Source organism: Oreochromis niloticus, linkage group LG18 (assembly GCF_001858045.2).
Source record: "Oreochromis niloticus isolate F11D_XX linkage group LG18, O_niloticus_UMD_NMBU, whole genome shotgun sequence".
NCBI classification, from domain to species: domain Eukaryota; kingdom Metazoa; phylum Chordata; class Actinopteri; order Cichliformes; family Cichlidae; genus Oreochromis; species Oreochromis niloticus.
Genome location: NC_031982.2, coordinates 18,640,497 through 18,657,599, shown reverse-complemented (window position 1 = coordinate 18,657,599; position 17,103 = coordinate 18,640,497). Strand labels below are relative to the sequence as shown.

The 17,103-nt window shown below is 38.7% G+C and overlaps 1 protein-coding gene across 3 annotated transcripts in view; it reads right to left on the bottom strand.

The window, feature by feature from the left end:
• Nucleotides 1–1,576: 1,576 nt before the first annotated feature.
• The window catches only part of sntg1 (syntrophin, gamma 1), a 38,805-nt gene continuing 23,278 nt past the window's right edge, over nucleotides 1,577–17,103 (bottom strand). For all 3 annotated transcript variants that reach the window (XM_005476417.4, XM_005476416.4, XM_003437868.5), the window contains 7 exons: nucleotides 12,817–12,855; nucleotides 9,251–9,367; nucleotides 7,536–7,607; nucleotides 6,943–7,095; nucleotides 6,665–6,757; nucleotides 3,090–3,200; nucleotides 1,577–2,959 (listed from right to left, as the gene is read on the bottom strand). In XM_005476417.4, coding sequence (XP_005476474.1) covers nucleotides 2,777–2,959; nucleotides 3,090–3,200; nucleotides 6,665–6,757; nucleotides 6,943–7,095; nucleotides 7,536–7,607; nucleotides 9,251–9,367; nucleotides 12,817–12,855 — 768 coding nt within the window. In that variant the 3' untranslated portion in view covers nucleotides 1,577–2,776. The remainder of the gene's footprint in view (nucleotides 2,960–3,089; nucleotides 3,201–6,664; nucleotides 6,758–6,942; nucleotides 7,096–7,535; nucleotides 7,608–9,250; nucleotides 9,368–12,816; nucleotides 12,856–17,103) is intronic.

Genomic DNA, 17,103 nt, shown 5'->3' with positions numbered 1-17,103 from the left:
TCCCTTTGTTCGTGTGGGTTATCTCTGGGTACTCTGGCTTTCTCCCACGTTTCAAAGATATGCAGTTAGTTGGGATAGGTTAATTGGTAACTCTAAATTGCACATAGGTGCAAATCGTTGTCTGTCTCTATGTGTTAGCCCTGCAGCAGACTGGCGGCCTGTCAGGGTGTATCCTGCCTCTAAAACAGCCCTAATAATATAATAATGTCTATATATAAAATATGTGTTAATATAATGTGTTTAGCACATTATAGTTGACATTAATAATAGAAAGTAATGTGGATTTGGCTGCCCAGTTTAATTATGCAGCATCATAGTGCTGCTTGTTAAGAAAATGTACACTTTATGAATCTGCTTTACCTCAGGATGTTTATATTTAAGTAACACTAGGCTAAAAACAGTGTGGAAAAGCTGTTTTGGTTAACCAAAATAAAGGAAACTGGAGTTTAAAGAGAAAAATGAGAATTGTCTTCCCAAAACTAAAGTATAAATATGTACAAAGTGCCCTCAGTTGTGCGTGTTTGTCCCATAATACCTGATGTAAACGTCTCAAACTTTGGGTCTCACATACACCATCTGCATTATAATAATGAAAAGCTAAAGCTAACAATGGAACAATGTGAAAGAATTAAAACTAAAGTAAATGTGAGCTGAACTGAACTAAGAACAAAAGTTTAAAATAAACTAAAACTATTGAAAAAAAAGTCAAATATATACCATTTCTTTAAAACTGATTATTTAATTTACACAAATATGAAAAAAAAGACTTCTCTGACTTTAAAGGGAGCTTAGCGGCGCACTGTGGGGACAGACAAAAGGCCGACACAAAGAAGAATATGTGAAAATGGAGCAGCGGCAGAGAAATCTTGACTTTGAGTACTCAATGGCATCTTTTATTCAGTGTTAAAGGTTTTTTATGAACCTCAGCAAAGATGAGTATGATGACATCTCTAGCGCTGACAAAAAAAAAAGAAAGCTGACAAAATTGCTGTGTACTGCAGATATGTACTAGAATTTTAAAATACAACTTTGAGGACTTCTCAAGAAAAGCGAAGTGAGTTCTCTTCGTAAAATCAGCGGCGTAGCCAGAAACTGTAAAAAAGTAAAGCCGACCACAAGTGAGCCATGATATAAAAGGTCTCATTTATTCATTTATTACACAGGATATTTGTTAATAAAACATCTGCAAAAAATAAAATCAACCTCACTCTGTAGATCTCGTGTTATAAGGGTATATGCGACCAGGATAATTTTAAAGCACAAAAGCTCAGACTTTCTTTGCATAGACTGCACCACCATTAGTTCCCATCAAACACTCGTATCAGCTTAACAAGGCCGCACAGTACAAAGCACTGACCCCGTTTAATTCGCAATCCTCTAGAGTTTACTTACCAACGGGCCCCTTGTGTTTGGATTCCTCTTTGTAAGTGGAAGGTAAGAGCATCACTAATTGCGCTAATTGACCTGAACTCTTTTTGACTATGATAGTTTAGCTGTCGCTCTGCAGCATTACGGTTTGTGCAGAATTTAAAGGGGTGTCTGGAACATCTGGAGGCAACGGTGCTACATATTTCTATCTTCCTCCTACTGTTTTCTCATTTGTGAATGTAAAGTTTCTCTTCGTTTTATTTACAGGTCAAAAAAACAAAGGTAAAATGTTTTCAAAAACACACCATAGCTGATTTTATTCCTCTAAATTGGTCCATAGAGTAAATGATGAAGAGAGCACAAGGTTATGAGCTATCTACCTAGTTGTCTAGGGTGCACATCAAATTAACAAATGCCTTAATCCCTACAAGTAATCCCTCAAGTAATCACCATAATTCATAATTCTTTGAGTTCATCTGAATGTCAGTGTTTATTTACATAATCAGGTTTGGGGGTAAAAAATAAGAAGTGCTATAAACATCGTGGAAGGTGTTTCTAATCACGTTTCGAGTGTTTTCGTCCCTTTATGGCTGAGCTGATGGTGAAGCTGATCATCAAAGTGCCTTCATAGTCAGTAATCCAAGACATAGAAATATTCTTACCTCACACAGGTATATAAAGAAAAGAAGAAATGAATATAAAGAAATCCATTTCATCCAGCAACGCTGCCAGCAAACGTCTGTGTAATTAAATTTTGTCAAAATTAAACTGATTTTGTGTTATAAGACCAGACTGATGTTGCCATTTAGCTTTTAGTTAGACTCTAATCTGAAAAAATGTTTTTTCTTTCAGCAAATTGAATTATGGATAAAAGTTTCCACCTCAAAAACACACCAAAAAAAGAAAAAGTAAGGTATCAAGTATCACAAATTACACACCATACCATCATATCCAGTGTCCACGCTTTACCTTGCAGAAATTCAAGTGATGTACCATCTGAAGTGGGGAAAAAGGCTAGAATCTATGTTGCTTAAACTCCAAGTGGTCAATAAAATTACATAGAAAAGCAGACTGCCTTGGGAAAAGAACTGCATTTTCTTTTGTAATTGATTATAAGGATGTCTGAGACAAAATCACATTAAAAAAACCCTTTTGAGTCACACCTTATGTGTCCATTGAGTCTTTCTGTGAAGTTTCAGCCCACAGTTGCTCCAGAAATGTGAGAAATCTGCAGACACGTCAAGTAATCTCTCACAAAGAGGTCTTTTATTCCAGCAGTGCGCACAGCTGCCCCCCATAATGTCCGAGTTTGTACGTGTTCCAGGTCTCCTGTCCACCATCGACACAGGCCACATTCATGATTAAGTGCAGCGTCCTTTTTAAAAGGGGTCAGTGAAAGCAGCACCTGTCAAGTGGCGTATTTCAGCTTAGGTGTCTGTGAATTACAGGAGAGACTGGAAAGAGAAGCGATCCCAGTGGTAGTCGCGGTGCCTTGGCTCTCCACAAACATCGGGTCCAGGCAAGCGACTTTGGCAGCGAAAAAAGCGTGAATACAGTGAAGCACTGCGAAGAGGTTTGAGAACTCCAGCTCCTGAGAGAGACAGAAAATCAATCCTCAAATCACACACGAGCGATTAATTTTTATAGAACCGTGCTGCTTTGAAAATCTTGTTGACTTATTTTCTGGCATGCAACATTAAACATCCATCAAATTGAATTACCTTTGCTTCGATAGATTTGGAGTCTTGATTTTGGAATAAAAACTTGATCTTGCTTTTTCCGTCATCAGACGACCCTTTTAGTTGGGAGAACTTGTATCTCCACAGCACTGCCTGCAATGCAAACCCATCAACATAACTGAAGCAAAAACAATATGTCTTTATTTACCGCGCTCAGATTTGTGAATCACTTCTGGTGTCACTTTTTTCATGAATAATTCACGTTAACATCCACGTGGATCCGGTGAGAAATGGGGCACGTCAGCAGATCAACCACAAACTGGAGTGTTATTTTTGCCACTGGGAAATTTAACCAGCCACAGTAATTTCACCTGCAATAGCAGAGCTTCGGTGATTCAATTAATGCCGAACCGAATAAACAAAAGCTGTGCATTGACTCAGTTTCATGGCTCCTCTTGTAGACAGCTAGCCAAGTTATTCACACACTCCTATACTGTTGAAACAACTCCCACCAGCCTAATTAAAACTGCAACATCAGTCTGATTAAATCTTTTAGCCCTGCAATACAGAGGGACATTTTTCATATGACTTAAAGCAGATATTCACGAAGCAATATGCAACCGCAGAAGTGTCACCTCTCCTCTGCTTTGCCTTTAAAATTCAATCTGGCTCCCGCTAACCTTGTCAGAGGTGCCGATATCACCATCTCCTTTATGTCAATCACCGCATTTCATATCTGTATCTTTCTTGCATGAAAGATTAAGAGCAAAATCAGCTTCCTGGTAAGGTCATACCCGACCAGTGCAATGCTCATTTGAACTGTGACATTTTTATTCCTGCTTTTACTTTTAATCTTTTATTTTCTACCACGAAATCAACACATTAATTTGCAGTTCATTCACAGATGAAAGGAAAGAAGTAAATATTGATACTCTATGATATGATTAAATTACCACAAATCCTGAACTAAATCATAGCATCTCCATTTTGACTGCTTGCAGCATTGAACCAAGGCTTGCACAGTACTGTGTCAGTATTACAATCCAAAATATAGCAGTACGAGTGCTTAATGACCTGTATAATGAGAATGTTTGTAACAATCATTTATTTTGCTCATTTGTTTTAAATATTCAGTTTATTGAAATCCGATATTATTTTTCATTCACAGGGCAACTGTAATGCTTGATAAGGAAAAGCTCCTTGCAGTGAGTAGGTCATATACAGACTATATGAAAACCTATCATTTCAGTCTTGCTGTTCATTTCAGGGACAATGATCTAATTAACTGCGAAATAACTCACCGCCTACTTTATTAGGCGAGTGTATACCCTCCTAGTTCCTGCTGGCCGCCTTTTCCTTTCAGTATTGCACTAATTCCTCTGAGATTTTGGTCTGTATTGATATGACATCATCACACAGTTCAGCAGAGTTGTCGGCTGCGCATCCAAAATGAGAATCTGCCATCACTAGATCTGCCAGATCTAGTGACTGTGGGGGCCATTTGAGTACAAAGAACACTGTCATGTTCAAGAAACCAGTTTGAGATTATTTGAGCTTTGTGACCATGGTGTGTTATCCTGCTGAAACTTGCGATCAGAAGATGGATACACTGTGGGTATAAAGGGATGGACAGGTTTAGCAACATTACCCAGGAAGGGTTTGGTGCGTAAATGATCAGTTGATATTAAGGAATGCAAAATGTGCTGAGAAAATACCCCCCAGACCGTCAATACCACTACCGCCAGCCTGAACCACTGACACAAAGAAGCACGGATCCATGCGTTCATGTTGTTTACGTCAAATTCTATCATCTGAATGTCAGAGCAGAAATCGAGACTCTTCAGACCAGGAAACGTGTGTCCAATCGTCTCTTGTCCAGTTTTGGTTTGCTGTAACCTCGGTTTCCTGTTCTTAGCTGACAGCAGTGACACCTGCTGTGGTCTTCTGCTGCTTTAAGGTTCAACATGTGGTGCATTCAGAGATGCTCTTCTGCATGCTGGTTGTAACGCGTGGTTATTTGAGTTACTGTTCTCTCTCCATCTGCTGGGGGGAGTCTGGCCATTCTCCTTTAATCTTTGATCCTTTGATGCACTTTCCCCCAAAGAACCGCTGCTCACTGGATATTTTCTCTTTTTTGGACCTTGTACTATAAACTCTAGAGACAGTTCTGTGGGAAAATCCCAGTTTTTGAAATACTCAGAGCAGCCGATGTTCAAAGTCACTTAAATCACCTTCCTTTCCCATTCTGATACTCAGTTTGAACTTGTGCAGATCCTGTGATGGGCTGATTAAATATTTTAGCTACGAAGCAGCTGAATCTAATTAAGTGGCCAGAGAAACAGAACAAAATAAACAGCAAGACGATTTTAAAGATGTGATGTTTTCAACATTTCTCACTGATTGGATACTTTGTCTCCAGTAAGCAAAGTTATCTAATGTAGTAACCTAGTGCTTGGTATTTGCCCTGTTTAATTTCTATTGTTTTGAATAGGTTAAACAGCACTATAAGTGCCTCAGTTTTTTTCCAAAAATAAGCACCAGAGTGACTGCATCAGGGTCTTTGATGTTTAACAAGAGCAAGAGTGTCAGCGGGAGCCATGATTTCTTTGTTTCCTATATAAATCACTGTTACAACGAGGATACGCGAAGGCTCCTTTCTTCCAGGGTGTACTTCTTTTTTATGATGCACGAGTGGCCCTTTGATTTAAAATCTCCAAACAAACAACCATCAACAAAAAAATGATGGTTTTTTTCTCATGTGTTTTTTTTTCACTCTGCCTGCAAAAGTGGAGGATGTGAATACTTGTGTTGCATGAGTGTAATAGTGCAGTTTACAACAAGATTTCTGCCTCCCTGTAGGCTGAAAAGAGACTGTCCTACACACAAGTTCTAGCCACATTTACATTATAACTGTTCCTGTGTTTGCCATATTGTCTCCATATCTTTTCTTATTTACCGTACAGATATCATACTGATAGTTTTCACCTTTTAATTGTATCTTTCATTAAGATTTTTTATGGAAAGGCAAATTCTGATGAAAAAAGACCTCACAGTTATATTTCTGCCTTTTTTCTTCCTCACTGAAATTCACATTAACCTGGTTTTTAAATCCTGCCTTTTCCTGCTTTCAATCATGGAGTAATTCTGCTCCATGTTTTTGTCTGCACTTGCAGTTTGCATTTGGATTGTAATTTGTGCATTTCTGCCTGTAAACAATATTCTGGCAACATTTTTTATCATCCCTGGGGGACACTGTAGCTTCATATTGCAGGAATTAGAGCCAAAATCTTACAGAACAATATGGCAGTGCTTGTGTCCTGCTCATCCACATAATGTGCACCAGTTGAGTAGTCTGCTCTAAGACCTGGTGAAAGGCCAAAATGAACTGCAGGCAGGAGTGAGAGGTTTGAGCTTGGAGGAACCAGCTGTCAAAACGAATGTGCTCAAACTCAAAATGCACACAGTGCAGAATAACTTAGCAGCACCATAAAAAGGAAAAGGGGAAGCTGAGGCGTCGTGATTAGGTTCATCAAACTGGGTAAAATAATAATGTCTGAAATCTCCTATTGTAAGTGTCCCATTTTTGTATTGATGACAAAACACTGTCCTTCACTCACCTTTGAAGCAGCATCAAAGCACACAAAGCCCATGCCGAAGTCAATAGTGAGTCCCATAAGGTGGCTTTCCATAATACAGGCGTACGTTTTACACTGCAGAACAAGAAAAGAAGATGTCACCCACAGGAGTTACATAAGGACACAAGAGCATCTTTGCTCTTCTGCTAGAAGTCATACGGGCATTATCAATCTCTGGACTAAAACAACTGAGAAGGAACCGCATGCAAGATTTAAATCGTCACAATTCCCGGCACGTTTCCCGCTGTTCAGACGCAGACCTGTATCCTCTCCACCTCCAGGAAAGTGGCCATCTGGAAAGCTTTCTCCCAGATCAGCAGCTCACACTCCAGCTCCACGCTGAAGAACATGTCCTCCCCGCTCTCTGTCTGAACACTGAAGCAGTGCTTCCTCTTGTCCAGAAGGTCACTGTCCTAAAATAAGTACAGAAAGCCAGTCTCCTGAAGCGAATTACTAAAGCATTTTAGCAGACAATGTTTTCCTCTAATGGGTCTTTGCATAGCTTTATATAACCTAAATTGTACAGGCAGGCTAAGGTCAGCCTACTGTATATCTGATTGAATATGTGAATCTATATGAATTAAGTTTGCCATAATGAGTTTCTAGATAATGAACTCAAGATAAATTCCCACTATGAAATTCAAAGTGACCTCAAACCTGGAGAGAATGAACAATGAAATGTGAACCTTGAGTGTCTCTGTGGGACTGGAAAAGAACACATGCAAATTAATAAGTGAGTTATATAAGGGCATTCCTCAGATTCAGTTTGCTACTTAGTATTCTCGGTGTATCCAGTGTGAGAGATGCTTCTGTAAATGTTTAGGGAAGCAGATTAAAAGAAGGACCGACGTACCTTTAAAATCTTGCACATTATCTCGTACACAGTAAAGCTTTTCTCTGCTCTCGTCCAGTCCCATGTTGTCACCTGAAAATGTCACATCCAATTTTCATATTTTATTTGAGGAATGTATTTGCTTTGGTAGAAATACTTTTAAATAATATTGCAGTTATTTGCAAAAAAAATCAATGTCAGGACAACATAAAGATAAGTTTGCCTTTCATTCTTGAAATATAAAATTGAATAAAGAGCAACTATATTTACTATATAACTAATATAACTATATGAATCCAAAAACTGCAGTTCCTCTAATGACCACTTGAGGCTATCTCCAAAAGAGAGCCAATCCCCATAGAAAGCTTACAACAGAAAGACACATGGATATTGACTTGGCCATTTTTCAGCCATCCTGTATTAGATTTGCTGATGTGATTGGGATCCCTGTCCTGTTACATGATCCAGTGTAACAGGACAAACTTTAGCTTCTAGAGTCACACTGGTGTTCATGATGACTCAGCGACTGCAGGGTACCCAAATCATCACCCCTCCACCGCCGTGCTTCACAGTCAGTATGAGGTGTTTGTGCTGATATGGTGATGTTGCACATTGTGGGTAATGTCTCCACTTTGGACATTGTCCCAGAAGTCTTGGAGTTTGTTCAAATGCAACTTTGCACACCTAAAGCTGCCATGTTCTTTTAGAGAACAGAGGCTTCCCCCTTTCATACTTATTCAGTGTTTTTCTAATTGTACTGTCATGAACATTTTTTTGCAGTTTCTCTGAGCATTGCACGGTCTTATCATGTAGTAAATTTGCAGGAACATCCACTCCTGGGAAGACTGGCATTGCTGATGATCAGTTAATTGTTTAGCAGCACCTGGCTCCTACTTACCCTATAGATTCCTACAGAAGCAGTAATACTAATAAGTAACATCATGCTGGCTCTAAAAAGCTTATATAGTCTGTTGTACTGAGCAAGAATTGTTTTACTGTAATCTTTTACCCACTGATATAAAACAGTTGGTTAATGTTATGTATTTTAGTACAAATCCGAGGTTACACTTTAGGTAATAACTCAACAGATAAACTCATTTATCAATCTTTTACACTTTAACGTTTACATTTTTGGTTTTGAAAAGTCTACAAAAAAGAAGCCACCAACCTATACTCTTTATACTTTCGTAGAAATGTTTGAAATCCAAAGCCCTCGAGGCTTGCCGTGCCCATCCACAGATTTCTAAAACATGACCGTACAATAGCCATTTGTGTCCACAGTTATTGATGAATGGTTGTCGGATTCAGCTGTCTCCTTGCCACGTGAATGGAAATATTTGTCACAGGTAACTTCAACAATAAAGAATCTGGTCCTCACTGCTGAATAGGCAGGCTCCTACATCCCACCATCTATTCACATTAGCATTTTCCATTTATATCAGCACATTCACATTGAGAAGGCAATTTCAGTTATCTATCAATCTTTTCTCATCTCCCGGACCATCGACAGCTTATCCCTCTTGTCATAATCACCTAAGTGGCTGGCAGAATGTAAACAGATTTAATGATCGCCATCAATCAAGTGAAAGATCAATGCAGCACAAATGATTATGAGTGAGCTGCTTCCTTTTTGCCTAAGCATTTTCTCCCTAAACAATATATTAGCCTCAAATGAAAATCTCCCGATGGAGCTGAATGAGATCCATTCAAATGCGGACGCTGGCAGGAAAACTTACAGGAGGTGCTGAAAACTTGAAGAGGGAGGAACCCCTCAAAGCGAGGAACTTTGGTGAATACATTCGGTCCTGAACGGAGTCCTGCTCCTTCTCGTCAACCCAGCCCATGTAGATAATCTATCAGAGGGTAAATACAACAAGAAAAAGGCATTTTATTTTATGCCACTCTGTAAAATCTACTAAATAGTTGTTGAAAAGCTCTAAAAACAGACTTTAGTCAGTTTAGTTTAGTGGTTATTCGGTGCTGCTATATTTGACCGAGTACAAATGGCTCAATTGGAGCCTTTAGCTTGTGCAGTAGTCATAAAAGCTGTGTACTGTAGTCTTTTAGAGAAATACTGATCTAATATTAAAGTTGAATAAACTTTATGGGTTTTATGATCCTTTAATAACAAAAGATTTAAATTAAAATCTATTTTTAGTTGAGCTCAGGTGTCTCAAACATGTGGCTCCACAGCTACATCAGCTCTTTCTCCCATCTCCCTTTGGTTTCCTGTGGCTTTCACAAAAAATTAGATGAAATGGAAAATAGCAGTGTTAAAAAAAAAAAACCTTTTAAAAAACTTCTAAAAAAAAGTATGTCTATGTTCAAGGGTGTTCCCAGAACCCCACCATGGGGTGGCACCAGCCCCCCTGAAATATTACTTGGTGTATTCTTCCCACTAAAGCACCAGATTAGAGTACTGTTAATCTTGTGATTTCCAACGTCATTAGAACGGAGCATATTAGCTCTAAGTACTTTAACGAGGTTTGATTTCCACGTTATACTGCTTTTATTTTGGAAGCTTTAATTACTTTTTATTTTGCTGTTAAATGTATTATAACAGATCAACAACAATATAAGTGATTAAAATCAGTCATCAACTGCAGCAATATGAAGATTTACATGTCAGTAATTCAATATTCAGTAAATATTGCGTATATGGCTCAGTCCTTCCGCCTAATTAAAACATTTACTTTAGCTACTTTAAATATGTTTTGAATATGCGACCTGTGCACTATTAAGCTACTTAAGTAGGATTGTAGCTTTTATTGAAGTAATTGAAGTTTTTTCACTTTACAAAACAATTTCCCAACACAAACAGCCCCTGCCTTTAAATTAATTTGTTTTGCTAACATAAATTTATTTGCTGGCTTTGTTTATCTGTTGCTGGGTTATAGTCAAAATGCGATTAAAACTGGCTAACCCCACACTTTTACTATTTTAAAGCTATTATATGTTTTATGCTATATGTTTTATTTTTGAGCAAAGTACTGTATGCTACTTTTAATTTTTAGTCGTTTATACAAACACACGTAGGACTCAATGAAGGAGTACACCCTGAACCTAGAGTTGCCAACGTCTCACAAGGCTAACGCTATAATTTCTTAAAAGCAAATAGAACATGTTATTATTTTAATAAACATCCAAAAATAAAGTACCAAATTATCAGTTATTATAAATAACCCACTTCAGAATTACCAAATTGGCCAAAATCAGTGAACAAACTGGTGACTGGTTTTCAGGGTCCCTGCATTTTGGACTCAGGGTTTTGAGCTCTTTCTGAGTTCATGATTTGTTTTGGTTTTAAGAAATGATTTATCAGGTCTTTCCACTCTGCCTTGTTTAAGTCCTCAGTTCTTTGTCATGTCATCCTCTCGAGCTGCATGTTTCCTTTTACCTGTTTCCTCTTAGATTCTGAGTCTCTCGCATTTTTGACTCCAGCTCTATCTTAGTTTTTGCATTTTAGTGAATTTAACTCAAAACAGCAATAAAGCTGTTTTGAGTTAAATTCTGCTTCTAAATCCTGCATTTGGGTCCACACTCTGCCTGGTGCCGACCAGTGTTATATGTGTGACACGTAATTCTCGCGAAAGACGCTGGCTTGTTGTTTTACACTGTGTTTTTTTGGAAAGATTAAACACATAAGCTACAAGGTATTAATCATTAAGATTTAGAGATGTTGTAGGATTTTGTTATTTTTGGAAAGACGATCCTTTTCCCAATTTCCTGTCTCAATGCTGAGGGTGGTAGCTTCACGTTTAGCACAGAGAGTGAAATCAGAGTCTCAGAAAGGACTGCGAATAAGTGAATTTACTAAAATTACAAACTTTTCTTTTAGGATTGGAAATCAGAAGTCTTTCTTTTTTTCCCAAAAGACTGAAAAACCTTATAAATTACGGTCACAAAGTAAACATATAAAAACACAATATTAGAAAGCAACAGTTTATTAGATTTGCCCACAAAGGTCTACAAGGCCTACAGGTGTTTAATACTGCAGTATGACAGGTTTAGTTACCTATTAAGCTTTTAAAAACAGCATTTAATAAATAGTTTATAGCATTTTGTCCCATTGCTTTAAGCAGACACAAGACTTTAGGGGTTATATTTAATAAGGGGCCATCATTGAGCTTTTGTAGCGACCTGCTGCAGGTGTTAGTTGTCGTGGCCCCTGTTGTTCACCTAATTTGCCTTGTGGGACAATAAACTATTGAATTGAACTGAACTGAAATATATTTGACCATAGCTTCATATCACCTGTAAAGCTATAGTATTTGATTGCATTAGTGCATTTTTTTTCTTCTCTGATGAATTAGTTTAAAATTTATTAATGTGAGTCAAAAAATTTACCCGAAAGTTTAATTTTTCACACCTTACGGATCTGTTTATGTGTCCAATTACACAAGTACACCTTTTCAGTCCTTTATATTGTAGTCTGACCAAAACAATTACATGTGATGTGTGTGGGTGAGGAAAGTTACAGAGAAAACTGACACTGATTCATGATGACACACGGCCATCAGCCACGAGATTAAAACCACCGGCAGGTGATGTTGGTCTTTTTGCTACGGTGCAGCGCTCTGCTGGGAAACTCTGGGTCCTGACATTCATGTGATGTTACTTTGTCTGTTTTAATGTTGTGGCTGATGTGTGTACTTCATTCTTTTGCCTACCCCAGCAAACGCTTTGTAATTTAGCACTCGCAACAAGGACAAGCAGCTAGACGCACGGGGAAATGAAGAAAAAGAAAGCAAAGCCTCTATCGGCAGTGCTGCAAGACATCAGTTCAGATATTAAACATATCATAGCATCACTCTTCAGGAAGCCACAGGTTGATTGCGCCAAGAGAAAATTGTTTGTTTGCTTTTCTTTTTGCAGGTTTTTGGTTTTTTATGTTTTTTTTAAGAATTTGCAAGCAAGTGAAAGATTTGGGACAAACACGTCTCACGTTGTTTAATTTCTTGAATGAATTGTCAAGTGGATTCATGTCTCTTTGTGGGTCAGAAAACCAGATTGAAAAAGTAACAGAGAAGATCCTCGCTGTGGTGTTTTAAATGAAAGATGACGCTCTGCGAGTTAACTGGCTGAAAGCACTTAAACAGTTTTCTGATCATGTCTCAGTGGATGGACAAAAATGATGCAAACGCTCTTCTTGTGCTGCAATAGATGGCTTCTTTTTAATTTATTTATTTTTCTTGACTGGTTATATTTACTTCTGATTTTCAGGATAAGGATGAAATGAATGCCAGACAACGCAAAATGAAGATCTTAAGACGCAACCGCTGCATGAGGAAAAACATCTTACCTGCTGGTTAACTGGAAAATTCCGGTTAATCTTCTTCACCTGTGAAATTTAATGAGAATGTCAATAAGTCATTAAAATATCTCCTGCTAACAATCAGACACAGCTGACAAGGTTGACATATTTGCAGGACCCCACGAGGCCTCCCAATCAGTGACAAAGCTTCCAAGAATAAATAAACATGAATTACACTTTCCGTGCTAACATATTAACCACGGCACTGAAGGAAAACGGTTTGAGCTACTTCATTTAGTCAAAGCATGCAAATTTCAAAATGAGATAGAGTCATTTCCACAAGGACCCGAGGCTGTTCCTAAAAGAAATCCTTTTTTTAAAATCCATTCTCTCTGTGGTAATAAAAGCGGGGGGACTACAGAGTGAGCAGTCAGCCTTTAAATTAAAACATTCTCCTCAGATCACAGGTATCACTTGCACCTAATCCACACTTTACTATCAAAATAACTCTTCCTTAGGAGCTGAACAGCAAATTAAGCTGTCCGGTCCTCATGCCGTCCTCCTATAGAAGGAGGAAAATGTCGCAGCAGCTTACTGTGAGATGTAGCTGAAGTTTGGGTCCAGAGAGAAAACAAGATTTTTTTTTTTTTTTTTTTTCCAGAAGATGAACTGTCAGGATGTGAGCCGGGTTTGAATATATGTGAGCAGTGACGGTGGGTTTGTTCAGATGGCAGGTCTATCCTGTTCTAACACAAATTAGGAAATTCTGAAGGGTTTGGTTTTTCAAGTTTTGCAGGAGCTTGTGCACATTTCACCGTATCTAAAAATACAAACAGGAGAAGTTTGACTGAAGTTTGTGGGCGCCCTGGAGGTGGCGTTTTCACACCTATAGTTTGTTCATTCTGCTCCCAATGAGTTGATGAGCTTGTGAACTTGCAGATTTTTCTCATTGTTTGGTTTCTTTTCGCACAAAGAAAACTCCAAGTGAACTCCAAGTGAACCAACGTGCGTCACGAATAACCAGTCTGCTTACTGGCTGGATGTGTCTGAGGCAGGAGCCACAAAAGTAAACACAAGAAGAAGGAACTATATTCTGGATTAGTGGAAAACATGGATAATTTACTCCTAATGAGTTTTTATTTATCTGTGTGATATTTCAGGCACCTGAGGCAAAACAAACAAACTGCTCTGGAGCTTGCACTCTGAGAACTGAGAACACCTCCTTCAAACAGACTCAGTACAGTTTTTCTGGTCTTTACCCGAGTATGATTACTGTGCCCAGATCTGTACAAATGAACCACACCAAGGGGGAAAACAAAGCAATGTTTAAAGAGGCTAAAAACACCCTATGTCACAACAGGAGCTGGCAGTGGTGAAAGGAGTACTTGGACCCTTTCTTTGAGGGCATTTTCACACCTGTAATTTAAATCAGCTGATCAGTTTGTAAAGTTGCAGGTTTTTCTTGTGGGTTGGTTTCTTTTCACACAGAGAAAACTCTCATAAGTGAATCAAAATGTGCCACTACACACCACATGAGAACGCTCAAGTCCTGTTATTGGGCAGATCTGTCTCAGGCGGGAGCAGCAAAAGTAAGTACAGGAAGAAGGTGCTGTGTTCTGGACTAGCGAATATCAAGTGAGCCCTTCATTTTACTGGTAGTTGGTACAGTTTATGTGCTCTGCACAGCTATGATACTCTTCCACATGTTGCCAGGTATGGGTTGGAAAGCATACCTGGCAACAGGATAGCGTACACCTGGTAGTTGGGTTGAATCAGGCTTAGATCACATTCTCACCTGAAATAAACCACTTTGGAGTTTGTTTGTAACCGCACTAAGACCACCTCCTCCAAAGGGTCTTTTGGTGATTGCTTGGTCCACAAATGAGTGCAAGTGTTGTGGTCACGTCTGCACAAATGAACTGCACCAAAGGCTAATGAGCCCAGCAGCAAAAACACCCTATATTCATATAGTTATATAGTATAACTATTTAAATACAGTACTTGTATAAATATACTTTGGTGCTTTCCACCACTGGGTGCTTGTGCTTTATTCGGGTGTTTCTAGCAACTAAATAACAGAGCAATTCAGTCTTAGACTGTTATAAAAACAACTAAATTGCCTTCCAATTTAAGGAAATTGGTCTCAAAATTCATGACAGCACACTGTAAACCAAACAACTGCATAATGAAAGGTGAACAGCTCTCTGACAGAGGTGGACAGACACTTAACAGTGGAGCTGCTCAATGCCACTGAGCTACAGCTTTGAAAATTGCCTCAGAATCGAATCAGCACCTCTGAGCCCAAGTCTCAGCAGAAAATACTGGAACGAGCTGGAAAACCTGAAGCACAGCTGTGCTAAAGAAACCACAAGGTCAAGGCACAAAGACATAACCTGGTGTGGGGAGCAGTAAACAAGAAAGAAATGAGTCATGACGAATGAGTCACGATTCAAGCTCATTCTTACTTCTGATTTGATTCACAATTACATTTGGAAGGGAGGCGGCAGGACGAGTTCAGCCTACGATATCTGTTGCTTCGCTGTGCAGCTGACTAGTGGGAGTTGTTAGAAGCAATGGAGTAAAAAAACTTCCCTTCATAATGTTTCCACACTCCTTCAAATGATGCCTTAAAGTGCGCTGCTAAATAAATTCAAGAGTGGTTTCATGAACACCGGGATGGCCTCTCCAGTCACCAGACCTGAACATCACGGAGCCTTTATGGGGATTTGTGTAGTGCTGAGTGGATTTCCTCCTCCATCATCGCCCAGAGAACTGGAGGCACTTTTTTCGTGATGAATGCTTCAGTTTTTGAGTACAAACAGATCAGCTGAAATGTAAGCGAGCGAAGGATGACCCCCGGCCTCCATTAGAGCCTTAATTTTAATATATCTCTGTCTCATTTCCATGATTTTCTCTGGTTCTTAAGTCTATCACTCTATTAACATTTACTTTGAGCTCACGATGCAAAGCCACAAATAAGTTTGGTGGTTTTATGGCGTTTTTAAAATCTCTGTAGGACAATTTGTGGCTGATGTGCAGCACAATCAACCAATCAATAAATCCTTTATTTGTCTCTGGAGCGTAATCAGTTTTATAGTGGTGGAATAACAACAGGATGAAACCACAAAGCACATTAGCATGTAATATAAATACAATTATTATGCAAATTCTAAAATATGCCAGACCCTGACTGGGTAAAGTGTATCTGGACTCACAATGTAGCTGGAAGACTCAAATTAAATAGTTATGTAATACTCTCTAATACTTACAGTATGTGCGGTTAGTTACACTGTGCAGACATGTTGGTCTGGTGATTTGCTCCAGACTAAAATATCTCAACATCTGGATCTGGATTTGGATTTCGCACAGATTTGTGATTCCCAAACATGCATGAAAGGAGTCACAATGATGTCACCTAAAGCTTTATGTTCAACAGTTTTGAAGCACTAGCAGGAGAAGTTAGCCATGATTTTTCCCATAAGACAATTTTTTTGATTTGGATCATTTTTATTTATATTTTTAATGTAGTAACTCGACAGCATAGTGATTTGCACATGTGCCAACCATGGTTTGATGCTGTGAGGAGACACAAATTCCTTTGGGGTTGCGTCAGGAAGGGCATCAAATAGTGCTTTCACTATCACACTGCTTGCTCAAAAGGGGGGTGTTTACTGTTGGGGTTTTCTCTGTATCATTGGAGGGTCTTTACCTTACAATATAAAACATCTTGCTGTAAATTTGGCACCATAATAATTAAAATTGTACTTAATTCAACTGAAAATATGCAGAGCTACCCACTGCAGTGACTCCTTCTGAATAGGGGACTAGAAGAAAGTGTTCTTGGGTACCAGCAAACAGCAAACAGACATTTCCACACCTTCATAAGCATGTTTACAGTTTAGGTTTAGGCAACAAAATTACCTGATTAGGTTCGAGAAAAGAGACAGATGCATATCTTCAACGAGTCTGTCTCACAGAAAGCTCTAAAGGCCAAGACAATACGCACGCCCTACTTTGTTGTTGATATTATAAAGAATGGGAACATTTTATTTAAAAAGAAAAAACGACGCTATCTTGAATACGCTTTGAAATTAGCAACTGAGACCATAAATCATCTGGAAAATGTTTACTGAGGTAACAAATCCAGTGAGTAGTGGGCTACTTTTCTTGTAGCCTTACTGCAACCTTCTCCTTTTGCTAATCAGATGAGTCGCCTCCTGCTGGCCATTAGAAAGAATGCAGCTTCCACTAGCGTTATCATTCAGACCTCGAGGCTATATCTTTCAGTTAGTATAACAGATTTGTAAATCCCAAGAAAACAGAGTGCAATTTTAA